Source organism: Lichenostomus cassidix, chromosome 8, assembly GCF_008360975.1.
Source record: "Lichenostomus cassidix isolate B80296 chromosome 8, HeHo_3.0, whole genome shotgun sequence".
NCBI classification, from domain to species: Eukaryota; Metazoa; Chordata; class Aves; order Passeriformes; family Meliphagidae; genus Lichenostomus; species Lichenostomus cassidix.
This window is the reverse complement of record NC_139489.1, coordinates 11,392,709-11,419,711: the sequence shown is the minus strand read 5'-3', so window position 1 is coordinate 11,419,711 and position 27,003 is coordinate 11,392,709. Positions and strand designations below refer to the sequence as shown.

At 36.8% G+C, this 27,003-nt stretch overlaps 1 protein-coding gene across 2 annotated transcripts in view; it reads right to left on the bottom strand.

Moving 5' to 3' along the window:
* MIGA1 (mitoguardin 1) overlaps positions 1 to 27,003 on the bottom strand; it is a 34,320-nt gene that overhangs the window by 4,118 nt on the left and 3,199 nt on the right. For both annotated transcript variants that reach the window (XM_085067894.1, XM_085067895.1), the window contains exons 4-14: positions 26,565 to 26,701; positions 26,195 to 26,321; positions 25,627 to 25,763; positions 24,750 to 24,873; positions 9,910 to 10,010; positions 2,816 to 2,934; positions 2,559 to 2,631; positions 2,144 to 2,230; positions 1,922 to 2,020; positions 1,467 to 1,601; positions 242 to 295 (exon numbers count right to left, since the gene is read on the bottom strand). In XM_085067894.1, coding sequence (XP_084924020.1) covers positions 242 to 295; positions 1,467 to 1,601; positions 1,922 to 2,020; positions 2,144 to 2,230; positions 2,559 to 2,631; positions 2,816 to 2,934; positions 9,910 to 10,010; positions 24,750 to 24,873; positions 25,627 to 25,763; positions 26,195 to 26,321; positions 26,565 to 26,701 — 1,193 coding nt within the window. The remainder of the gene's footprint in view (positions 1 to 241; positions 296 to 1,466; positions 1,602 to 1,921; positions 2,021 to 2,143; positions 2,231 to 2,558; positions 2,632 to 2,815; positions 2,935 to 9,909; positions 10,011 to 24,749; positions 24,874 to 25,626; positions 25,764 to 26,194; positions 26,322 to 26,564; positions 26,702 to 27,003) is intronic.

Genomic DNA, 27,003 nt, shown 5'->3' with positions numbered 1-27,003 from the left:
GGCTGATACCACCACTGACTGGACCTAAAGTAGGCTGAAAATCTTTCAGTTAAGGCTTTTTGCTAAAAAGCATAGATTAGGGCCCCAGGAGCTGAACTTCTACAACTGGCAAATCTCTTGTCTAAATGAACAGGACAACAGGGTTGATCACTCATTTATTTTGCCAAAGCTACAAACAGTATTTCAAATTCTTAGGCAACAATCAATATCTTTGTTCCATATAATTTGAAGGGCAACTTACCTTCATTTGCTGTCTTTTTTGCTTCAGTACTGACCAACAGCTTGAAGCCACAGCCTAATTGTAAAAAGAAAAAACAATGCAAGCCCCAAATCATTTTCCATCTCAAAAGAACTCATCTGCAGAATACTGTATTCTATGTTCTGTATTTTGGGGACATGTACTTTCTTCAGTTTCAATCTTGTGATAACACAAAGTTTAAAACTATAAAACAACACCTGATATAAATAACCAATATGTAGTTCATACTTGCTATTTCAGATCCATCTCTGCAACATTTTCGTTAGTTTAATTCAAATGTAATTTGGCATACTTGACTGCCATTACAGCTATCATAGTTAGCAACACTCACTGGGTTTAAGTGAGGACCAGTCCCTTATATACTGAAGTGTGTGCTCAGACATAAGTAACTATTTCAGATATTAAGTGGCATGTGAACACATTGAAATGTACTTTTTCATTTTCGCAAAAACATTCTTGCAATAGCTTCAGATTCAGCTACGGAGTTTTGTCCAAATATGGACCTGTGAAATACAATATACCAATATCAGCACTGGGCTTTTTCCCCTCAGAGCCTCTAACTATCCTCATCTGACTCTCCCTCAGCACTGCAAAGAGAATTTAATACACAAAGCACAATGGTACCACTAACTACAAAAATATATGCATGTTACCTTTTCTTTTTTCCCTCTAGAGGGGATATTTCAATTGAAAAACAAAATAAAAACTGGCAGTTAACAGACAAAAATGGATGAAATGACAGTAGCTTCTGTACCAGCTGATCATGGCAGCAGCCTGTGTCTCCAACAGAGGGGTGAAATCTATTTGGCAAATAAACAGGCAATATATGAAAAATCATTAATTGTAACCAACAGTTGAATGTATGTACTGTATTAATTTACCTTTGTTTCCTTGCAACTTTGTCCCTTGTTGCTAAATCTCTGGTCTGTGAAGCAAAACCTGGATCTAATGTTTAAGATGTTGCTAACAGAAACTTCCCTTCTAAAATTGACTTCCTCAGAGAAAGGAAGGATAAGTTTGAGTCTTTTCTCCAATACATTCAGTTATTCTCTGTTTTGGGCCCAGACTTGTAACTTCTAAATTCCTATTACAAAAAACCTGTTAATACAATCTGTTTTATTTTTTGGAGGAACATCTCAGGTACAGACTCAGTATTTTGCAATGCACTACAGATCAATTAGTATCATAATTACACATGAATACTCACAGTTTCTTTAAAAGAGGAATTTAACCAGCGGTTATTTACTACATTCTGTATAGATATTGGTGGATTTTCTAAATCTTCAAATGAATCCATTAATATGAAGTCCAGAACAACATCATAAAAATTCAGATTTTTCACCTATATTAAATGAGAACATGATCTAAGTAACCTAGTTTCTCTTTCAGCAGTGGAATTCAGCATGCACCATATTCTAACACCATATTACATGCAGATTTGTAATTGTTTTTAATGAATATTAAAAATATTTTTTCAGTAAAGGAGAAGTTAAAAAAAAAAGTTATGTGCTTTCTGGTACTAAACTGATGAATGCCATTTCTCTAAGTCAGCAACATAAACAAAAAAGAGTTGCCTTTCCCACAATTGTGAACTGTAAAAATTTAATTTTAGATCCTATGGCATTACAAAGGCTAAAAGCACTTTTCAGAAATGCAACTCACTCCTCTAGCAGCAAGTTCCATCTCGGTATTATCCCAGTGATCTGTTTGTTCCAAAAAATATATCATTTCATCAAAGACATCTTCAAATTTCTTTGGATTCTGTAAATTAAAAGCAGTAAGTATCAAGCAAGTGTAAAAAGAGATATGGTTTATTTTCCCTGGACAGTGAATTCTGGTAGAAGTTACATAAATAATAAAACATTGGTAAAAAAAGGCTTTTACCTTTCGTGCTTTCACAATTAAAGCAGACAAAATTTTTCTTCCACTTTCAGCAAGAAATATTCTGTTTGCTGTTTCTGAAAGAATTATCTAGAAAAGGATTCAGAAAATAGAGACATGTTCATTCACAGGTTATACTAAGTGACTTTAAATGCTTCTATAAAATTTCATATAGTTACCACCTCTAGTATGCCTGGCAAGTACCTAATAAGCCTTGGGTGCAAAGGTTCCAAAGCTAATCATAAAACTGGGACTCTGCAAATACATCTCATTTTAGAAGTATAAAAACGTAAAAGCAACAAGAAAATTTTTACATACAGATTGCATTATAAAAATGCTTGCACAAAGAGTTACATTCAGTTTCAATGCCATGTACTTTAGGTTTAACAAGACAGACAAATCACTCCTTACTGTTTACCTGAAAAGCTTGTCGAATACAATGAAGCTTAGCAAGGAAGTCACTGTCTCCTAGACATTCAAACATTTCTGTCCTATGTAAAATAGAAAAGTTTTTGCACAGACAATTAAAAAAAGCAGCACAAGAATATCCATCTAAGTCTAATTCCTAGAAAAAATACGTAGTACAAGTAACTTCTAAAAAGCAATTTCTAGATAGAATATTTAACTTTAATCCTTACTTTTCCTGGAAATAATTAAATAGACATAAATCAATACCTTAACACCCGTGAATAAATTTTGCCTTCTTCTGCTAAGTGCATGGCTTCTTCATACAAGGGGCAATGGCAAAGGGAATCCAGACCATATGTGCTACGAATATCTCTGTGCTCTGAAAGCTGAAAAAGAATTTCTTGAAGTTCATTAAAGAGCTTGCTGACATAACTGTTGTAAAGATAAAACAAATTAAATAAGTTTTCCTGATATTCTACTGAAAGATGCTTTTCTGCATCTCCTTAAAACAAAGGGGTAACAATCAACTAGTGAACAGAACAGATACACCATGTCACAAGACTTACTTTATAACTCTTAAAATCTCAAAGCTACAATTCCAAGTTTCAAAACTTTATTTATTAAAATAAAGGCAGCTTACTTTACTGTTTAATTTGCCTACTTAAGTTTTTGAATTGTCTAGGTAAATCTAATGGGTCTCAAAGCTGTTAAAAGAAAATAATTGCCAGGACACAAAGTACAGAATGATTGCACCATGCAAATCTTTAGGGAGCTGGAAATAGTAACATCCTCCTACCCCTGTTTTAGTTTCACTGGTAAATAAGTCTGCCAGTTACCAAAGCACACTGTATAAACCATGAGAATTCTGCATTTTATACTACAGGCTCCCTAAAAGGTTTTCATTATTGGCAGTTTTAATTCTACGGTTATCATATAAATAAACACAAACTTGTAGACATTTTTAAAGAAAGAAAAAACAAAAAACAGATTAATAAATCAAAGCACATAAATAATACAGGGAACTCCTGTTTACAGGGTATCATATTTAATCCACAAAACAATGTCTAGCTACAATTTCCACTACAAACATTACAACTTATTATTAATGATTAAAAGAAATATATAATATTTACGTATCATTCAGTTTAGTTAATGACCAGAAAATTAATTCTAGCTTTTATTTTATCTTTTTTCAATATTCTGCATGGGGCAAACAAACCTATGTTTCTAGGTTATAAAAACAGAGCCTAGAAACATCTTTTAAAATAACTCACAAGGTAATTGAACTACATAAAAAGTCAACCTGTATCTTAGAATGATTTTAAAACATCATATAAATGTATAACTTTATGTTACACCTCCATTAAAATGTTCAAGTAAATACATGCTGAGCAGCTTTTGCTGTCCCTGAGGCCATCCAGCCAAGTATCCCTATGATCCCAGACACTCCAGTGGAGCTCACTGCAGCAACTACAGCTTGGCCAAATCGGTTTTCCTGCTAAAGGGAGAATATAAACACATGCCAATACCTGCTATTGTCCATGGAAACATTTAAGTACATGAATCAGTTTGAGATTTCAGTACAGGGCTGGTGTTCTGAAGTGTCACACATTGTTAGATGGTGTTTATTTGCTGGAACTTCCACTGGGGGTTTTTTATCACTCATACCAGTATCCTTTTACTGTTGGCAAACACATACAATTCCTTCCATAAATTGTCAGGTTCCATTTTAGATTGACTTGTTTGGCTAAAAGCACCTACCAAAACCAAGGCAAAAAAACCCCCTGTATTTCTATAAAGATTTCTATAAACTTCTTGAATTCAGACTCAAGTGACAAGACCATAGCTAGAGAACAAGTGAAGAGAACTTTTAAGGTCAACAAAATATACTTAAATAAGTAATGTTCACTTTTCGAAATTATCTAGTTTGAAAGTATTTTCATTCTAGAAGTATGTGTTTGTTTATAAGTTTTTCTGTTGGAAGAACAGACCAGGATAAGCTGAATTCCTGAAAGAGACCTACAGCTTTAAGACCAAAGATTTTTTTTTCGGTTTAATATTAATCATAGCATCTAAATGTGTTTTGGATTTGCTAATTCAAAAAGCCCACCTAAAAATTTATGTTCTTACCAAACAAAGCAAGCTACACAGCTTTTAACTGAAAATATATAGGAAGGAATAATTCAACGAAGTAGAGGAAGCAAGAAAATACTGATTTCTTTCAGATGTAAAACACCTATATACACACACACAAATACACATATATAAATACATGGTGTAATAGCTGGAACAGGATAAACAAAAAAAAGTTAAAAACCTTTACTCCAGAATTCCTTCTTCCATGTTATGGTTAAGGAAGTATTAACTGTGGAACAATACATACATATTTTCCAAAGTAAAGACCAAACCAGAACACAATACATATGCTAATTTATTTCTTACCTGATCCAGCTAATACTGAAACCATAAAACATTCAATTTACACTTTTGTGTAAATTGAAATTTACACAAAAATTTGCAAATCATGAGAAGAAATAGGTGAACACATATGCACTTTGTAACCAGCTGCCCCTCCCTTGGAGGTTATAATTTCTGTGGTAAAAGGGATTATATTAGTTTTTGCTAGTGAACTTCAGACAAATGACCTTCTTCAGATATTTAGGAAACTGAGTGTGACTGAATGAGGCCTGGTGATCCCACTATGTACCCCTAAGCACTGAACTAACTTTCCTCAGCAGGGCTTCACTATCAATCAGAAGTTATCAGAAAGCTCCAGCATCCACATCTTGGCATTACAGGTAAGTTAGACACTGGAAAGCTCCTTGAGTCCTTTCCTGCTATTCTGTAGGGTTCACTTCTGTGCACAGCCACTGCCACTTTGAGGCCCTTCAGACACCTCTAGGGATGCCAAGCAGCTCCATCACAGCTACCAACAGTGCTGGCAGCTGCCAGTAACACACAGGTTCGTGATGATGGACCTGACCTGCCAGCCCCTCAATGGCTGCTACTTCCTCAGTGCCAGGGGGGTACAGGGAGAAGAATATGAAAATGCAGACAAAGGAGAGATGAAGAGATGATTCACACTAACACAGCAATCTCATCTTGTAAGGCTTTCCTTCTATCCATTCAAGGCTCAAGAAAGAGAGAGCAGTCAGTGACCACTGCAAGGACATTTATGATGACCTGCAGTGTATACCTAAGTTCATTATGTTTAAATAACATCTACATCTTCAAAACTCCAAAGCTTGTAGCTGTAACTTGTGTCTAAGCCTGCTGTGCTGCAGAGCAGCCTCTGAAGATTACAACATGGATATTGTTCAGATATCAGTTTTCTCTGGACAGTTCAGCCTTAGGGCTGTATCTGCAGTAAAGAGATGCTGAAATCACTGCTCTAAAGCATCAAAACTTTGCCACTTGCAATTGTTTTTAAGTCTAGGATTTCCCTGACTCCTCTGGTTTAAGGAACAGGCTCAGTACTATTACTTGCCACCCACAAGTTTTTTCTTAATAAATAAAAAATTCTCAGCTGTGCATCAAGACCTTGTTGACTACCAAAATAACCACCTACATGAATGTAACAAAAATAAGCAATGCTAGACCTTTTAGGAATTCTTGCTTGCTTCCCCTAATAGAGAGGTCACTTTACTGGCACATTCAGCATTCCTTACATTCTGAGAAACTATGTTTACCCTATATTAAAAAAGCTGATGATGATCTCTTTAAAAGATAAAGACATTCAGAAAAAGAGATTTTCTTAAAATATGTAAGTAGCTGCAGGGTAAAGTGAAACATGTTTTGGGAGCTGGAAGATGTGATGGTGATTAGTAGCTAAAAGGTTTGAGATGATATTGTAATAAATTGAAATGACGAAGTGGTGTGTTCCATTTAAGATCTGCAAGAAAACAGGAATGCTGTTACTGATAAAAAGCAGCTAAGGCTTTATTCACATGTTTAAAAGATCTCCCAAGCTTTGGACTGAGTTAACATTTTAACACGTAAAGCAAAGTTTATTTGATAATAGAACTACAGATTCTGTACTAGTCAAAATATGAAAATAAGACATGATAAACGCATGTGCACCGACAATGAAGAGGCAGCAACAAATCTCACTGTCAGGGAGAGCAGGAAAGAGGTTCTGTCAGGAAGATGGAAAAGAAGCCAGGAAAGAGAGGGCAGAGGCTTTTATCTGGCACACTCCCTGCTGTATTTTTGCCAAAGGTGGCAGCTATTTTGATCACAGTAGAGGGGAAAGCAAGATTATGAAAAGTATACTAACCCTCATCAACACAATCTGATGGGAGCCAGGCTCAAATGGGGAAGAAAATACCATTATTTATCAGAGTAAATAGTATTAATAACTTAATTAGGGCAAACAGTTGTGTTTACCATCCCTTCTGCAGTGCTTCTAGAGCCTAAGTGTGCTTAAGAATAGAAGTCTGTCTGGTCATGGCCATGGCAACTGTGCCTAAATTGTCTTCATAAGGATTCAGGCACCTGTGTATCGCAGGTGCCCAGACAGGCACAACTCTGTAGGAGAAGTCATCAAATGAGTGATCCTCAGCACTCTCTTGATCATCAGCCACAGCCAAGATGAAGTTCTGGCACACCCTCCTGCTATCCTGTAGAGCTCATCAAAAGGACACGTGATGCAAACCCTGCCAACTGTCCCAGTTTTGTACAGCTCTTTCCTATATTTTGTCCTAATATAACACAGCATGACACTCTTGTTGCCTCCTAAGCACTATCCCTATCCATTTCCATTCAAGCATCTATCTGTGTCTTGTTTTATGACTGTTCTCTCTCCTGCAGGCAGGGAGCTAAATTTGACCTGACTGTGTGTCAGCACTGAAACATGAACACAGTTTCCAGTCTCCAAAATCAGAGTCACACAAAATACTTAGTCCTGCTTCTTGGGACAGGATGCAGTGTAGAAGGAAGCCAAGGAACTGTCAACACACAGCTTGCAGCGTGATGAGGTCACAAAAAATGGTGCCACGTTCTAATTTCCTGGAAGTTGAAATTACTAATTCCAGTAGGGCAAAATCACAGAGCAGTATAAACACATGTATGAATTTTAAAACTTTGCTAAGTTTAGGACAGTTACTAATATTGTAACTGCTATCAGGGAACTCACAATGAAAGAACAACTGCCTTATTTGGCCCTTAGGTGAGACAAATCTAAAGCTGGAAAAGCCTCAGACATCTTAGCCTAAATTAAAATATTCCACAGTTCCAATAGTGCAGCAGCAAAAAAAAAAAAAAAAGAAGAAAGTAGATAAGAGGAAGCTACTTGACATCATCAAGTCTAGAAAAAAAGACATGTCTAGAAAATTGGTATCTGGTATGTCAATTCAAATCCAGTTAAAGCAATTACTGCTCTCTACTGCCATAATGGGAAGCATTTCCCCCCCCCAACACCCTCCTGAGGATGGACAAAATGTTAAACCAATGTAACAGTGCATTTGTACAAGAACAGCAATTCACAGCTTTCTTTTCCCTGCACCACACAATGATGCCCTGTTGCTACAACTAGAGTTTACTGACCCTGCAGTTTAAGCTTAGTGGCTCCTATTTAATCCAGAACATTGATGGTGTTCTGGCTTGAACTGCAAGTTGTTCACGTTCTATTCATCTTCAGGACTTCTGTCACGTTAGAATTTCACTAGACTCTTCAATAAAATCTGAGAAAAGAGAGTTTGTTCTATTGGCAAAGGCTAGAACAGCTGGAAAGGCAGAGAAAATCTTCCTAACTTTTTCCTGGAAGAACAAGTTCATAGAGGTGGCTTTGAGGTATCAAAATGTGGAGAATATTTTCAGGATATTTAAAGACAATTATGTTTCCCATTTTGACTCAAATATTTTTTTAGCAGATACTGGGACAGTATAGCTCCAGGAGAGGATGATGATTCCACTGAGGTGATACATCCCAGGGCTTTCTGTTTGCTTGCTTGGCTGGTTTTGCTTTTTTTTTTTAAGATGAGCAGCACAAATGAGCTTAATGGATTGTTCCCATCTTCATATACTTGCAAAAACACTATGAAAGTTCATTGGGGAAAAAAAAAGAAAGATACAAAGTGTACAAACTATAATGGTTTACAGCTCCTTTCACGAGCTGGTAAGAGTTGAAGCAAGCTTGAATTGTAGTCTTGTCCAAATTACAGCAAACAGTCACCAGTCTCTATGGATACAATCCTTGTTAGGAATGGATGCTAGGCATCACAACTTAATGTGAATTACTAAATCAAGGCAATTGTGTTATGGAAAAACAAACCCTATAATGGACAGTCAAAACAACTGCACAGAATGTGTGAGCAATTTTCTCTTTTTGCAACTGTCTGAGTTTAGTAGCTTAGCTGTAGTGTATACATGAGAACAGTATCTATCACAAAATGGATCTATTGAGGCCAACTGCCTCTCCTGTTCTTTGGAGAAGAGTGCTATTCAAGATCACTTCAGCTCCCCAGAGACTACAGAAGGAGATATTCCTCATTCAAATAAGTGTGTCACCACTCATGAGTCTCTTTCAAATACTTCAAGGGAGCTGTAGCAGACTCTGGCTAATAGGCAATGTCCTGTTAACCAGAGATCATTATGTATCCTGTGTGCTCTCATCCCAGAGGATTAGAGCAAATTAGATGAAGTATATTATGGAAAACAAGGAAGCTTCCCAGCCTGACCACTCAGAAGGCTCCCTGGCAGTCACACTCCACCTCCAGGGACTGTCACTGCCAGCCCAAGGTCCCTTCCCAGCGGTGGCTCCAGGGAGCTGTCAGGTCCCCACTTGACTCCCCACACACCCTGACAGCCAGACATTTCCCACCAGCTCAGCCTCAGGGTTCCCAGAACAGTCTCACACCTCTGGATCCTGCAAAGTAATTTAATCATGGTGCAACAACAGAGTAACAGCTCAAACTAGTGCCTCCATATTGTGCATGGAAAATGCTAAAACAGGTAGCTGTCAATTTCTAATAATTTCCTCTCATAAAAACCGCCCGGGTCCAAAAAATACAAAGTCTTCTTCATACATCTTTATAGTATGGTGAGGCAACAGGAAAAAAAGAACAGGAAAATATAAATCATGGTGAAGGGAACTACTATAGCCTCAACTGACTGCTTCTAAACTCATGAAAATTATATAATTTTCAAAAGCAACTTCTATTTAGGAGGAGTTTGGGATACATTATGCCAGTGCACAAAAACCATCCTAACAAATAAACAAAAACAAGCTGGTTCCAGCTAAGCCTGAGAAATATAAGAGAAATATATTTTGCTTACAATGATTAGCAAAAATTTAGGATTCTTCTGTTCACTGTTCAAACAGATCAATAAATCTTTAAAAAAGCAATCTTTAGGAGTCTTACCTCAGCTGTGGAAACAAAGGAGTCGGTGGATGCAATGCTTAAAGTATCTCGAAGGCAGAAGTCATCCACATTATCCTTTACAGTAATGTCTGTATTTTTATCTTTAAAATTAAAAAAAAAGGTTTATTAGACTATCAGAAAATTCTATTTAAGTCTTGAAAATGTGCTTCATATATACTTTAAAATGGTGTTTCATTTGAAAGGCACAACATTATACTACTATGAGAGTAAACTCTTTTATGACCCACTAACATATATAAAGGTGACTGCGTTTTTCTGTCTCTAGAGTGGGTTTTCAAATATCATCCACAAGGAACTGGAAGAAGAAGAAAAGACTTGGCCAAGGTTTTTGCCTTTTCTTTGATAGACTTCCGAAGATCTCTCTATCTTATGATATTACTTTGCTATATTGATCTAGACTCTCTCTTAAGTTTTTGACTTGGCTGTGTTATGTAAGAAACTGCTCAACATCCTAAGTCACCAAGAAATACTATTTTAAATAAAAGTCCATTAATTAAAAAAAAAAAAAACACACCAATGATTTAGTTTCATTTGAAATTGTTTCACTTTCTACGTCTCATGCCTTTTTTCACTTGCTGGTTCTTCAGGAGAGCAAGTGAAGTTTTTAATCTTCACTGCATCCTCTTTCCCCAAAAAGCTTCTCCGTTGAAATAACACATCCAGAAGTATTTCCTACAGTACCAGAATTCTTGAAGCCTTTAAAATAACTGGTATTTTTGCTTAAAATCATCTGCAATATAGTTTGTCTCAATTCTGCTTTTTTTAACTCTCAGATTTCAACAGTTGTACTTCTTAGATGGTTTCATTTTCACCATATAGAAACACATTCACAGAAGGATTAAATTTGTAAGTCAGTAAGTCAGACTTTGGCTTGATGTGACCCATCCTACACTCCCAGTGGAGCAGATGCATTTATTTTGGGTTACTTTACCTTCAGACATTACACATGTGTTCCTAAAAGTCTGTTTTATCTCCCAGAGTCAGCAGCAACCAGCTACCCAATGTCATCCAGACCTGTTGCTAGGGCAATACTTCATTAAAAACACCATTACATAGCAAAGTGGCCAAATGCCAATTGACTGGGATGGTTTACTCATCACTTGAAATGCTACAAATCCACATTATTTAACTATTGCATTGGTGGTTGTTATGGTTTTATTGGTTACGGACTTGGAATGACAGCTCAAAAACTTCACAGAACAAATATCTGTCTTTGAGAATATTCACTGAGGGAAAAAATTATTCAGTGTTTGGACAAAGATTTTACTAGAGTGAGTTAGGCAAATTGTAATCACAACTTCTCCAATATTCATATGAAGTCTCTGTTTTGTTCAGTTTGTTCTTATTACTTCTTTCTTTTGACCTCTTCAAACCAAGAGGAAAAGTACTGCAGCTTCCAAGTTGGTTGAGAAATAATCACATACTGGAATCTGAAATGCTGGAACAGAAAACCCAACTGTGGTCTGTAAAGCACTAGCTTGAGGTCTGCTTGGAGTAGATGGGTAACATGATGATTCTTTCTTATTTCTAGCTCATGATTTGCACTAATTCTCTTCTAATATTACATTAGGTGATTTTCTAATATCACTTTTTCACATAGAAGTTGCTGAAACTGCAGTAATATTGTTAAACCCAGGGTAGTACAGGCATCTATAGCCTGGTTGCAGATTTTTTGACTCTTCTTTTTTCAATCTCTCCTTTTGCCCAAGTTGCTTCTACTCTTATATGTGAGTCTATAGCTCAATGACAAGAACATATCCCCAGACTGATTCTGAATTATTTAGCCCAGGATGATGTGATTGATTACACATGAATAGGAAAAATGCTATTTAACTAAAATTTATTCCACACATATATATATATTTTAAATGGTATAAACGGAGGAACCACAGCCCAGAACAGCCCAGAATTAGGGGCTCCTCTGTAGATCTTGCATGCAGCCTGTTTTTGACTACATAAATCTCTGGAGTTAATAACATTTTGAATAAATCTATCTTTGTTGAAAAATTCATACTTTCAAGTTTTCTAATATGGTCTAAACCTATCACCAAGCCACTATGTTTTTTAACATTTTAACATTTCTTATATTTTTAACATTTTTGAATATGCAATATCTGTGTTTTTCTCAAAGAAAATTCTCACTGCTACAGAAAAAGACACAAAATTTGCATGCCACGAGGAAAAAAAAAAAATTTAAAATAAGGTTGGTAATGCTGAGTGAAATGATACCTTTGGCAAGTGACATGTGCACACAAAGCACAGCCTCCCTAAAGAAAACAAACCAGCCTTGTCAGCTATTTCTGACCTTCTGGCTACCACCACCCTAATGCCCTAAAATATCCTCAGCCAAGCAGGTGCTTATCAATACCCACGCTGTGAAGAGAGCAGGCTATTATGAAAATTCACTATGGAATTTCGCTAGGGTGAAAATGAAGTTACAGCTGGAGTACATACCATGCAAGTACCAGCAGAACATTCTTAGACACAAGAACACAAAAAAAAGGAGACAGTGGCACAAAGAGACTCCTGGAATGAACAGCTGCAAGAGGAACTCACCCACCAGTGCCTGCAACTGCTCACACACTCATCCCGAGTTCTTATGGATCCTAAGAACTTCAGGAAGGGAATACTAGCAAGCATGTGAGCTTCAAATATACTGTACTTATTTGAGGAGCCAAGGAGTTATTTTGGGTTCACTTCTATTTGCAAAGAGGATGAAGGAGGGTTTCAGATGTTACCATCATGGCTCTTGGTTGTAACGCCTTAAAACACATATGTGGTCCTAAAGTTAGATTAAGTTATTAAAAAAATGGAAAAACATGGAGGACTACTAAAGACTGTGAAATTAATCCTAGTTTTATAAGCTTTTGCAAACAACCATCTATTTAAAACTAAACAAGATTTAAAAAAAAAAGACCAGAACCAAGCTATTTTCACATTTATTCACAAAGTACTAATCTAGAATAATTATTTGTCTTTGCTCTGGTACGTTTGCATGGTAAGAGCACAAAGCCAACCCTCTGAACACTCAGAGCAAAATCTGTCCCCTATAACTGCACACAAATTAACTTTTTAGTATTCAACTGGGAAGCATTCACCTTCACATAATGTTTTAAAACTCTGAAAACTATTTATATATTATCTTCCTGCCAACCCTGAATGAAACATGGCAGGAGTTCACAAGTGAGTTTGGCACTTAGCTGACACATTTAAAAAAGGAAAGCCCTTATCCATTGGTCAAGAACTCACTGGGAGTTATGGATTTTAGTTCCAAGTACGACCATTAAAGTCATGGTTCCCTATTCTGCCCAGCCCTCCCACTTCAGTGGAAAATCAGTGCAGTTAATACATCACAAGTAAGAAAGCAGGATGAGAAAGGAGAAATTTTATAGACTCTAAAGAGGAAAAAGCCTTGCAGAGGAATCCACTTATGAGCAGCCATGGTACCCTAAGAGCAGCAGGGGCCCAGTGTTCTGCCAGCTCACGTTGTGTGCTCAGGCCCCTTCAATGTGTGGCTTCATGCCCAGTGAAAGGAATTACAATAATCCAGTTCAGACAGCCCAGCAGCATGAATCAACATGGTTCAGTTCCATGAGAATATGTCAGTCTTCTAGCTAGTCACAAGTGGCACAATGGTTTGTTACCCCTGTTGCTGAAACATCCAAGAGCAGCTTTATTAACATCTATAAACAGTCATTCTGAGTGCTGATCACCAGTTCTACCAAGTAGCTGCTAAAGTATGACATGAGGTCTTACAGGATGCACCTAGAAAGCAGTGAATTTTATGTCATGTTGTATTTATAAAAAGAAAACAATCCCAACCTTCATGTGGCACCTTTTGATGACTGAGTCATACAGCCACAGGTTAAAAAAGGCAAGCCAAGAATGGAGCAGGGTACTCACACAGACCACCGTGGATTTACTGTTAAATTATATGTTTACATTCTCCAGGAACACAAAAATCTGGGATAGCTGGAGGCACCTCATCTAACAGCATAAAAGCAAAGCTGTTACTGACTTGAGTGTGAGAATGAATTTCAGGTCAGGGCATTTTAAAAATACCTAACCACATCTTGTATTCTGCCAGTACATCAGCATGGATGACGAGAGTTTAACGTCTCGTGGTTCTTTGCTGGGACTGCTCTGATGCAAACTGAAGTGACAGATTCCTTTGGAAAACAAAGCAACAGTCCTCCCATGCCCACCAAACCCACAGAAGATACGCCAGCCTGGCTCTCAGTAGGTGCTCACGCCTTCAGCAGGGCCGCTGTGAGTTCAGAGCTTCTGCTCAGCAGTGTGAGAGCAGGAACTTGGCAACCAAAGCAGTCCATGCCTGATGGGGAGGCAGAACTGGGGAAAATGCAGCCCAGGACAGCACCAGGTAATCAGTGTTTGCAATTTCACTTTCCTCCTTGTACTCACAGGCCTTTCTCATGGTAAGCTCTGGCTGAGCTTACTGCTGAGCCTTCAAATTACATCCTTCACAGAAACCATAGCAGTTTTCATGCAGGGAATAATCTACTGCTTATGTGTGAATAGAAAGCCAAATCTTACTTCCTCAGAAAAAGTTGACTCAACAGAGCTTTCATAATTGTTTCCAAGCACAACTGTAAAATTCAGGGTTCACATAAAAGCCTTCTACTTATAATACACTCCTACAGGTATAAAAAGGTCAATTTTCCAAGACACTGGGTTCTCACCTAATTATCATTATGCAAAACACAAGATGTTCTTCAGTCACTGTGTTCTGTATTACTTTGATGTTATTCTTAAGACAGAAGCAGTACACCTGATTAAAAGCATGTGTATAGATGACAGTAATACATTCTTCATAAGTACAGAATGCTTATAAAAATTTAATAGTACAATCCATTCAGTTTACACACATAAGCAGTAAGATCCACCTGAAAACTGAGATACACTGATTTGCAATATTTGTCATCTTGAAAAAGATGCAATTTGCCTAAAATATTCTCATAATCTTCAAGAGATTTTCCAAATACTTTGGAAAGAAATAATAACAATTTCTGTGATGTTAATAATAATTTGACTATTTTCAGACATTCAAGATGCTGACTTTGTCCATAATGTTATTGTATCTGCAGAGTACCACGTTTCATGTTTTGTTATAAAACAAAACAACATGGCTACTGCTCTTATATTCTATTGCTTTCATCTTGCAAAGGTAAACAAACAGCACAAAATTACATAAGTAATCATTTTAGTCTCTCCATGCAAAAATCAAGTGTAGCTAAAAAAGGAATTTAAGTTCCATTTATTTCCTGTAATGCAACACACTGGTATGTTAAATTACAGAAGAGTATAAGGAAATACTAAATAAATTTGATATTCTGGAATGGCAATAAATGAAATTATTCTTCCAAGATTTACATCTGCTAAAGAATTCTCCCATAAATTTGATAACTGAGTTGGACTACTTTCTGATAGCTGCTATTTTTTTATGCAAAGAAATTATCAAAAGGCTAAAAATACTGTTTTATTATAGAGTATGTAACCTGTGAAAGCTGTGCCTGAATCATTGTAGCATGCTTTATTGTAAAACCAAAATCTCCAAATAGAAAGACCTCACCATGAGGAGCTACACAATCTCAAGGAAGAGGCAGAGTAAACACACGTGGCACTACGTTGCTGAAATTTGAATTTCTACAAAATAAAGCAGCATCTAATGTGTATTTTTTAACCTAAATTAACACATGATGTGTGCTGACAGCTGAGAAATTAGGTTAGTAAACACAAAATAGATGTATGCATGTGTTCACTTCTCTGTTTTACTTGACTCTCTGGTCAGCAGAGACATATGATCCTGCAACAGATTTGAGATGTGTATCTTGTGTAAACTACAGGTCACTATGAGGTCTTTCCCTATCCCACAGCCTTTCATTTCTTTGAAAATGTAAACATTGCACATTAAAAGGTTCTACACTTACCCAGGGTTGCAATTTTCTACAGCTTCTTTACCTTGAATCTAAAAATCAGTGGATCTTCCCTGATTTTAAGATTTAAATCCCTATCTTTTATTGAAAAGTTTGGCTTCTGACCACTCTTCTGTTTTCAGGCCTAAAAGTTTAGGTAACAGTTTCTGTATTTGCATTTGGTTTGAGAGAGAAGATCTGGCAACCAAGCAAAGTTTGCTCAGTGTCTAATCAGGACAGAGTCTGTTTAGATGGACGTGCAGCACAAAGTTGTAACTCCTCTTCACAGGGGTACCCCATTCTCCTGCAGTTCAGAAAGCATCACATCTCTGCTGTTCACAGCAAAGCCCAGTTTGAATTCCAGTGCTGCTTATTTCAAAGCTGAGACTAACCACCAGGCCTTTATAGCACAGCCCTGTGCAGCCTGCCAGACACCTCTGTCACCCGATTTAAACGTCACTGCCTTTTCTCAGTTCTTTACATCTCAAAACCAAGTGCAACCTCCTGCTATTTTTGCACAGACACTTTCTAGCGACAATGGAATGATCTGTTCAACCCCATTCAGTGTGACAGTATATGAACTCATGGGGATGCAGAGCAGATTCAAAATGCAATGTCACATTTAGAGAAGACGAAGTACAAGGTTAACTTTCTTCAAAGAGCAGATACTAGCACATTCAGTGATGAAAAGTGACAACAATAACCAGCAACTGTTACTCAGCTCCTGAAACTTGTTGTGTTTCTAATTATTTCTTCAAATTATTTTTTTGTAAATTAGTTTGTAAATCTGTCACTTGTTATATAAAACCCAGGAGAGTAAACAGTTTAGTATTCTGGCATAAAAACTACTTTGCTGGACACAGCATAAGGGTATGGGACCATTCAAGATGTTCTTGTCAAAGTAAGATTTCTGGGAAGGTTTTTCTTTAGCCAATACAGCATGCTGCAGGGAAGTTGACATTTCAAAGCAAGTAAGACAGACTGACAGAAGGAACCCACATATTCACTAGTTCTTCCATTAAAAGAAAAACATGCTGTCCAGCAGTTGATAATTCCATTTACAATGTATGAAGACAGTATGAGAAAAAACTGATACCTTCTCTCCCCTGACTTAATAAAGACAGAACCAGCTATACAACTGGTAATCCTCAGTGAAATAAACATCAAAAGATGCAGTCAGTTTTGGGCTGTCACTTGGACTCTGTATTCAGAATGGAGCATATCTGACACAGACAAATTTTGCAGGGACAGCCTAATAATCTCAGTCTTCCCCTGAATTTCAGAGCAGAACTATAATTTCAGAGCAGAACTATGTTTTACAGGACGCTGCAGACTCCAGTGACACTGCCCAGGAATGTGACTGGCTTCTGCAAACCCAGCTGCACACACATACAGTTTAAGAACCTGAATTCCTAATATATATGCCTAAAATTAAGCCATAAGACTTAAAGAATATCTTAAGTGCCCCACTGATTGGGGCCTGCTTGCATTCCACTTGCACCCAAGAACAGGAAAGAATGAGTTAAGAATCCTTATAAGGTTCTACTCTATAAAGAGTTCTTCTCAGTCTTTAGTTTACTAAGTAAGACCAATTAGCAAACTCAAAAAACCAAATTCACAATACTGTAGGGTTGCTAAACGTATTAGTAACAACATATTAATACTTCAGAAATTAACTAGGGCTAGGGTTAGGGTTACAGCTAGGGTTAGGGTTGAGAGATCTAAAGAGCCTCGAGCTCCAGGCACACTGGCGCTGGAAAGAGCCTCCCAAGGCCATTGCAAGAAGGCCCTAACATTGCTGCTCCTCCATCATTCTTACCTGGACAAACCTGGTAGTCGTCTCTGGAAATTAACTAGGACACTTGTTAATATAGTATTGTCAAGAATATATAACTTGTCAAGATTGTACCACAAGAACAAGAGAGGAGAAATAAAAAAAAACTTCCTGCATTTGGAGGTCTTTTTCCACTTACACATAACTTTTCAAAATGCAGGCAGGCAGTTATTAATTTAAGCCCTGACAGACTGGGGAAATGATCACTTTTCTTTACACAAAAAGAAGGTAAATATGTACGTTTTAAATAGTTTTTAAAAATTTTAGAAAGAGACAATTGCAGCTGCTCACATATTGTAAGGAATGAGCAGAATTAGCTGAGATGCATTTAGTGTTAGGACGTCTGAGCAGAGGTGCACAGGAACAGCTAACTGAACAAAAATCTGGGAAATAAAATCATGTTGGTGGATTACAGCTCCATTATAAGCAGCTTTTAGAGCTAAAAAGAGGACCAGCTTGTATTCCATTTGAAGAGAAGCTCCCAAGGGAGAGAGAGACTTGTTAAGGGACAGGAATAACCTGGTCAGAAAAATGAACAAAGGTGATTTTTATAAACAACAGTTATAAACAGCATGTCAGACAAGTAAGATTTAAATGGACAAGGCAAGACAAAACATGGCAGGAGTCAAGAAGTGAGAGAGACAAGGGCTTAGACAGGAGTTTTGGTGTGGACAGAAAGAAGACAGGGCTCAGGGATGCCACTTAAGGGAAAGCAATGAGGTGTATAAATAGCCTGCACGGCTGGATCTAACGGCAAAGCTGTTGGGCGAACAGCAACGAGTCCTCAAAAACCAGAAACAGACTCTTTCTGATCTTACTGGAAGTGGTTTTGGAAAAACCTCCAAGCTAAGTGACCATAGTAAGTGACCTTGACTTCTCCAGTGCTGGATCAGTGCACAGCAAAATAGATATTCTTGAGCCACTGTTGAAAAGATTTCAGCCTTTAATAGAAACAGAAAAATACACTCCATATTAGCAAATAGCAACAAAAAGATATGGATTATGAATACCAGTATTTTTCAGCACCAGTAACTTTACTGCATGTCTATGCAAAGCTACTTTGCATTTTTAGTATTGCCAAAACTAAGAGCATCATTGAGAAAGCCAAGCATTATAATCTTTTCATAGACAAAATGTTTGCAGAAATATTTTTGCTTACAGTATTAAGTTGAACTTCTAACTACCAATCTTACTCTACTATCAAACATTGTACCTAGGTGCTTTCTGATAAGGAATTTTGTGGACAGCAATTTAGAAAGGAAGGGTTATTAACACTGGACAACATGCCTCTAAAGGAAAGATTTAAATATTACTGATTGGGGAAGACATACTATCCAATTCAAACATCTGCACTTTGAGTATCTTTTGGGAGTCAGAATTAAGGAGTTGCAGTACTAAGTTGCAGTATGAGAGACCTCATGCTTTTAGCAGCTACCAATCTGCAACAAACTGCAATAGCTAAAAATTATGTTCAAAATATGGTTTGGTTTTTTTTTTTATGGGATTGGAATAACTTCTCTGGGCTTTTCCTCAGACTTACAAATATTGTTTTCTTTCCTTTCCCCCCCATTTGTTGGGATGAATAAATTTCCACACTTAGAGAAAAAGCTGTTGTTTGCTTTTGTTTCGATTTCAATCCTGTTTCACCCACTAGAAAAATGTTTAGGCTTCTCCAAGAAATTAAGAAATCATTAAGTGTAAATTTATCTTCAATGAACAAGGCAAACAAAGGTTTCAGGCTAACATAAAAAGTTAGCTTGAAACACCTTTTAATTATTTTATAGTCTGTACTACTAGAGCTCACTTAAGTGAATTATTACAAACTGCTCCTTATTGGACACTAGGAATTGTAAATAGAAATATCTGTTGTACATAACCAAATGAAGCATAATACACTCAAATTAGAATTTTTCCAATAACATTTCAGAGGCAGGAAGGAAAATACAGGCTGTAGATACTAATCCATGGACAGGAAAACTTTACAGAAGTCTGTGTTAATAAATTATGTAAAAATGAGGTTTCATCAGCTTCACTGATTATGCAAAGATTTCTGTTTGCTTTAAGAGCAGCTGAAGAAAAGGTTTCTAATATGTAAATCAGTTTTCCAAACAGTTTTGTCACTAGGTTAAAGGCTGTGCTTATTCTCTCCAAAATGCCAGACATATCTTTTGAGTGTGAGAAGCAAATTAAAAAAAGAAACAGACAAACCTTTCAACAAAACCATCCAACAACACAGACCTTTGTGAGAGACTTTACTGCAGTAGCTCAAACACTTCATTTGTTTTAAACTGTATAACTGATGTACAGTAAAAAGTAAGTATTTTAAAAATTAAAACATTAACATTAAAACATTTTAATATGGTCAAGAATTTTACGGGCCCGTGTACGCAAGTCACCATCATTGAGTGACAGCATTCCTTTTCAGAGTAGAAATCAAAATAATAATATGAAGTATTAAGAATTTAGTACTGACAAGGAACCCTACAATTTGAGAATTTTCCCCTCTGACCTGCAATTCTGCTTGTAAGTAAAGCTATTGTTTCTCTCTCAACTCTTTGCATTCCTCCCAAGTTAACTCGACTAACATTTCAATCTGCTAGGAAAGATTTAAATAGGAAAAAAAAAAAAAAAAGAACTTTCTTCAAGGACAGACTACAGAAAGTCCTGGAAGCTTTTAACCCTCTATACCTTTACATTCACCACTCAGAAGTAATAAGATGAATATTTTGTTTTACAGTTTTCTGCCAATTGCCTCCTTTCTGATGGAGTGCAGCATTATGCCTGCCTCAGGAAAGTGTATTTGTAGGCTTCCCATGCTGCACAGTACTGAGGCACAGCATAAAACCAGCCACAGTTTAGCCCTGCCTAGTTCTTTTAGTTTCATGTCCAGAAGTACTTTTTCTACAGAAATCCTATTTTAACTTACTGTTTTAATGAGAATTCTGGAAGTCCAGTGGAGAATTCAACAACAGTGAACAATAATGGCATTCCATTATTTCATCTACCTAAAAGTGCAAGTCTTTTTCCAAGGCTGTAGAGTATTAGTATTTATAACTCAACACCAGCTTACAGAGTTGAAATTTATTATTTAAGATTATTTTTGTTATTATTACTCTTAACACTATTCTACCCATGGGGAAAAATTATATTTATTTATACCTCTATCTTCTGCACTGCCAGAAGTTGAATATTTAGAAATATGGGAAGTAGCTGTGATTGCAGGCAGAGGAGAAGCACTTCAGACACAGCACATCAGGAAAGAAAGAGGTTGCAGGGATTAGCTCTTGTATTCCAACAGGCTCCCAGGTAACTCATTCCTGATCTCCAGTGTGACACATTACCACAGTCCCTGCCAGAAGGCTGCTAATCAAAGCTGGCTGGCAAATTGTTTATCAAGCACAACCAACTTTAAAAAGTAAGTGGGATCACAAAGTGAAAAGCAAATCTGTGGTATGACTGATCAATGGCAGCACTAAGACCTTAATTTGGTTAGGCAGAGGGAAATGTTGATCTGGGAAGAGTAACATTTAAAGGTTTGAGGAAGGAGCAGCATCCGTGACCAGTAGGCAGGCAGGGGAGAGAGAGGTTTTAGGAGCTCCAGAAGTTTGATAGCAGAATTTACAGAGAACGAAGAAATTAAGGAATTGATAGAAATTTTTACCTTACTAAGTTTCCTTCCTGAACAGATCTGGAATTCCTTATAAACCAAATTATAAACAACTCATGTTCTTAAGAATAAGAAGTGCCTGTCAGGCATTTATGTAGCACAGGATAGCATCTGCCCAAGTGTCAGAGCCCCATCTCCAGCTGTGGCTGATCACAAGCACTTCAGGTAGAGAAAATGGAAGAAAAATCCACAAACCATATCTATCCTTGTGTATCAAAAAAAAATAAACAAAGTTAAACATTTTCTGATTACTGTTGTGGGTGAACAGTCACAACTCTGAAGAACAAAGGCTGGTTATAAGCATTTTAACAACAAGATGCAAGTGTCATCACAGAACGGTTTGGGTTGGAAGAGACCTTAAAGATCATCGAGTTCCAATCCCCTGCACCACTCATTCAAGTGGCTGAAAGCCCCATCCAGCCTGGCTTTGAGCACTTCCATGGATGAGGCATCCACAACTACTCTGGGCAATTAGGAATTTAATAAAGACAACGAAGGCTTTTTCTTCCTTACTTCAAGGCCCACAGAAGAAGGAAAAGTAGTAGTAAGGGGAAACACTTAAGTGCCAGAAAGACCATACTGACCATCTACCCCCAGGTTTGTATCTTCCTCTCAAAGAAGAATGAAAACATCCCTCATGAGAACACTGGAAAAAAAAATCTTGTCTCTGAAGTATGTTGAGGATATCTTACTTCAGAACTTAACTTGTTTCACTTGAACTAGAAATTCAATCTAGTTATGACTATGACAAGAAGATCTACGAATCCCCCAGCACCACATACCTTTTCCATGTGTAAGCAGCTATTCAGAACAAGTAAGTCACCTCTCAGTATTTTCTTCAATAAGGAGCTGACATGCCCAACTTGAGCCACAGATTAGCTTGTTTTTCCAAAACATGGAAAATTTTTATGTCTTGTTTTGAGCTGCCTAGAATCTCCAATCTTCTGAAATATGAACAACAGAACTGGACACAGTATTCTAAAACCATACAAACCCAAGTCTGCATGTCTGCCTCAATGCTGGTGGTGTCCTTGCACATAGCCAAGGGTTAGCAATGGGTTTTTTTCTATAGCAATGTGCCAAGAACTTACACTGGTTATGATACGTAACTTTCCTAGAGTGTTTCTTCAGGATTTTTGTTTTGAAATCTCTCACTTGTATGCACAATTCATACCTGCCTGGATTGAATGTAGTTTGTTAGACTGAAACTATTTAAAGAGATTCAGATCTTTATTACTAACCTTTGCTTCCTATTAATACAATGCTTTAAATGCTGTAAATTATAAATTTTTATCAACTTCCAGATCTACAAATGATTTTATAATCAACTATATAGTTGATAAAATTATAGCATTTGACCAAGTATTTTGCCTAAAAGTTACACCCTTCCCTTAACAGCAGACAGAAATATAAATAAATGTTCACGTCAGTGAGCTAAATATTATCATCTCATTTATGCTACATCAATTCACTAAATTGCATATCTCTAAAAACCCTACAGCCCAAGAAAACCTACCTATTATGAAACTGTATCAACTGGCACTAATTAAACATTTTATTATTTGTCTGTGGTAACAGAACTGTAAATTAGCAACTCTGTTTCACAGGCACAACATGCTGGAGATTTTTCCAAAGGACTGGGAAATTGCCAATTTATCTCAAAATCTTAAAAAAACCCCAACAAAACAAACAACCCCCATTCTCACTTTCCAAGATTACTGAATAGTAAATTATAGACTAGGATGCTTTCTTTATATAATTTCTTTAAGCAATCATCAAGGAAAACACATCAGCTGCCTCTTTTGGAACAAATTATATTTATTCCTACATAGCATAGGACCCTTCATTTCTTTTTCTGTTCAGAACTGTAGTTTGTATTTTGCAGGAGGGCATTATTCTTATTCTTAGTAGTGTAAAGAATGCTGTACTATCTTTATTTCATCTGACCGCTGGGATTGCATAATTTTCTTGCATTTGCTTATTCTTGTGACTCTTGAACACTTCCACTCCTGTTGCTGTTCATATATCAAATATTGAATAAAAATCTTCCAAGCATCACAAGCACTTCAAAGAAGTTGATGTCCTTCTGATTTTTTATTAAAACGTTCTGAAAAACTGAAGCCTCCTTTAGTATATTAGTTGCTGTTCAAGTCCCAAATTCAAGAAAGGTAATGATGAAAAGCCCCAAATCCTGAATACAGAAAACTGTACTCACTAAATCACTCCATTACTTTTTTCCTCACTCATCTGGGCCAGCAAAAATAAAATTTAAATAATAAAGTAACAGACATCTACTCAAGAGATCGCAAATTACTTCCACAAAGAACATTTGAAAATAATTAAATTCTCAGTAAATTCTTGGTAAACAAGAATTTAGTTATCACATCTAAAAAATTAAATATTAATTGTAAATACTCCCAGGCTAACCAAGCAAAACAACAACTAAACACATTGAGCATTCACATGAAGTCCTTTGAGTACCATTTTCTTAATTTGGCCTGAGGACAGAAATCACAAGTAAACTCGTAATTACAATGGATTCACATTGCAACTTTACCGATGGTTTCAGATACCAAAATGAAACATTCAAACACTTTTTTTACATTTACAGGTGTATGCAGATGTGTCAGAAGGGCAGCTCTGACCTCAATCTAATTCCCCCTTTGGTCAGAGCTGTGTTCAGTCGATGCAGGGCAAGGAGGGCCAGGAGAGGACAGCACTGCCACCTCGTGCCAGGCGAGCTGGAGCCCAGCAAACAGCTACTGACACACTAATCCCAGGACGTGCTCTGCCTTTAAATACTGACAGTTATTTGAGATCAGATCCTTCATCTTGAATTATTAAAGGGTACAACAGTATCCATCTTTAAGATCCAATTCTTTAAATAAAAATAATCAAACTATCTGGATTTAATCAGCGTGTCAAGCAGCAACTACTCATTATCTTTGCCATTTTAACAGCTTAGTCACTCATAACTGTGATAAATTTCTATGACCAGCGATATGACCTTTGCTAATGGCTATCTGCTTCAGATTAAGTCTTTCTAGTTTAATTTTCCTTTTTGATAAGAAAATTATGACAAACCATATACAGTTTCATAGTTCAGAAGACACATAAAACCTTTGAACACCCTTGCTATAAGAAGGGTCATATATTCTTACTGTAAAAATATTTAAATACTGGCAAGCTACAAAGAAAAATTTCCTTTCAATCCACTGTTATCTGAAACAAAAGCACTTCCTCAAACACAACATAATAACGTATAGAACGTGATTATTTTGTTGTTGTTGATTTGCTGATAAATATAATTCTGCTCAGTGGATATTTCAGTCCTCCCCAAGAGCCATCATTACAAACAAAAGAGATGTAGAATAGCAGTACTCACCAATATCATTAGCTAGAGCAGCAGGATCAGAGACCCCAAGGGTGGCTTCAAACTCCTCCTGAAGACGATAAGCTCTTTGAAGAAGAGATTCAAGCTTATGAATGAATTCAGCACTAATGATATCCTGCAAGAAGACAGACATTAGAAGATTTTCTATTTGCTTACAGCCTGTAAGTCTCCTTTGTAAAGTCTAAGGATATTAAGCCTTCATAGAGCAAACTGTGCCAAATTAATTTCCTACAAGCCACACAGGGACACTGTCAGATGAAAGCTTCAACATCCAATGTATACACACTTTTCTAAACACACACATATTTTATTTAGTGTAATAAAGAAAAAATTTAAATTTAAAACACTTTTAAGTCATCTGTGATGTTTGCTGCATTAGAAATAATGAAAGTCATACGTATCTGCTTATTTCAAAATATTTTTAGTATTTAATTCATAAGGAAGGAGGAAAACAAAGTTCAAGTGCATTCTTCGTGAACATGCATAAATTGATCATTTTTCCCTGAGACTTTTATCTTTGCCAAGCAGATACTCTCTCACATAATCATAAAAGAAAGAGAGGATCCAAGGGATTATGTGCAGGGAAGTTGTCTGCTCGATAGCTCGATAACACTGTCCAGAAGCAAACACCGATGCATCAGCAATTGCCAAAAGATAAATAATGCTAATTCCCTCCCCATGCCCTCCTCTAAATAACCAACCAAAAAAACCAGAAGGAATGATCTCAGATCTCCTCTAAATTCAATACCACTAAATTGGAAATGGAATCAACTGTCAAATTTGGTAACTGAATTTGAAAAGATTCAGGCAATGAACCAGAACGAATAGTCAGGGCAGCAGCAGTAGATTACAGACTGAATATACTCACTTCTACACTTTCTTCTGCAATTGCATCTCCTGCTCCCAGCTTAATGGAACCACAGATTGCTTCATCTTCAACTTGCCTGTTCCGAAAAGTCAGTGCCTGCTCCCAGCGCCGCAGTGCTTCTTCAAACAGCTCCATACCTAGGGGAGAGCAGCAACACCTCCAGCTCCATGACACAGCTCCAGCTGCAGTCACATTTTCCAGACATGGGAAAATATGTAGCTAAAATAATTATCACTGAGATCTAAATTGAAACATCAATTTCCAGCCTTTACCAGTATATTCCCAGTATATATTTATCTTCTTTTTGTGTAAAGAAAAGTAACTATTTTCCTCATGTGTCGGGGCTTGATTCTAAGGATTACTATTACAAACAGTGGAATAAAAAAGTATTCTGGAAAACTAACTTTGAATCAAGTATGATTTCATTATTTCATGGAACTGTTCTCAGACACATGCCAATACGACACTGAGAAAGAACACAATAATATTGTGTGCCACTTGACCATAAATCCGAGAACTTATTTACATTCACTGTAGGTAAGTGCTGAATATTCTTATTATGACTTACCCATCAAATATAAATTTTCAGGCGTTGTGACCGGGATATTGACAAGCTTAATGTCATCTTCATCTGCTTTATCCCAGGAATTAGAATTGGCACAAGCACAACTGTGACAAGAAGTGGCACTCTGAACCTTAAAAAACAATGAAGTGTAGTTACAGAGAGTATGCTTAAAAACACATTTCTGCCAGAATACATTACATCCAAGCCACCTGCCTAGGAATTGGTTTCACTCTGGTAAGGACAATGGCTTCTCAGCATCTCTAGCTGCCTGTGCAGTTTGTTCAGGAAAGTTCCTTCAATTCAGTGAAGCCTTCAGATGCATATTCAATGCAAGTTAATAGACATTCAAGAGCCTTAAAACATTTTTACTTACCGAGGTCAGGCTTTGAACTGAACCAGAGTATTTACTGAAAAGTCCTCCATTTGCATAGATACAGGACTGAGATCCTTTTTCCTTGGCAGAGCTCAGAGAAAGAGTCAAGTTTTGTCGACTACTGGAACAACTAGAACCTAAGAGATACATTTATTTTAAAGCTCTTGAAAACTTAAAACATTGCATCTTTTGCAATTCTATCAAGAATTGCGTTTACTTCCAGTTTAGAAACAAACAACAATTACTGTTTTAGTTACAGTTCCACATGAGACTACATATTAGAAGTCACTATCTACATTATGCATTTGAGCATAATTATTCTCCTATTCTATAAAAAATTAGATCTGCATTTCTCAGTATTGAGATACACCCACAAGAATGGCAGAACCCATTGTTAATACACTATTGATAAAGAGATGAACAACCTAGTCTAGCTGAA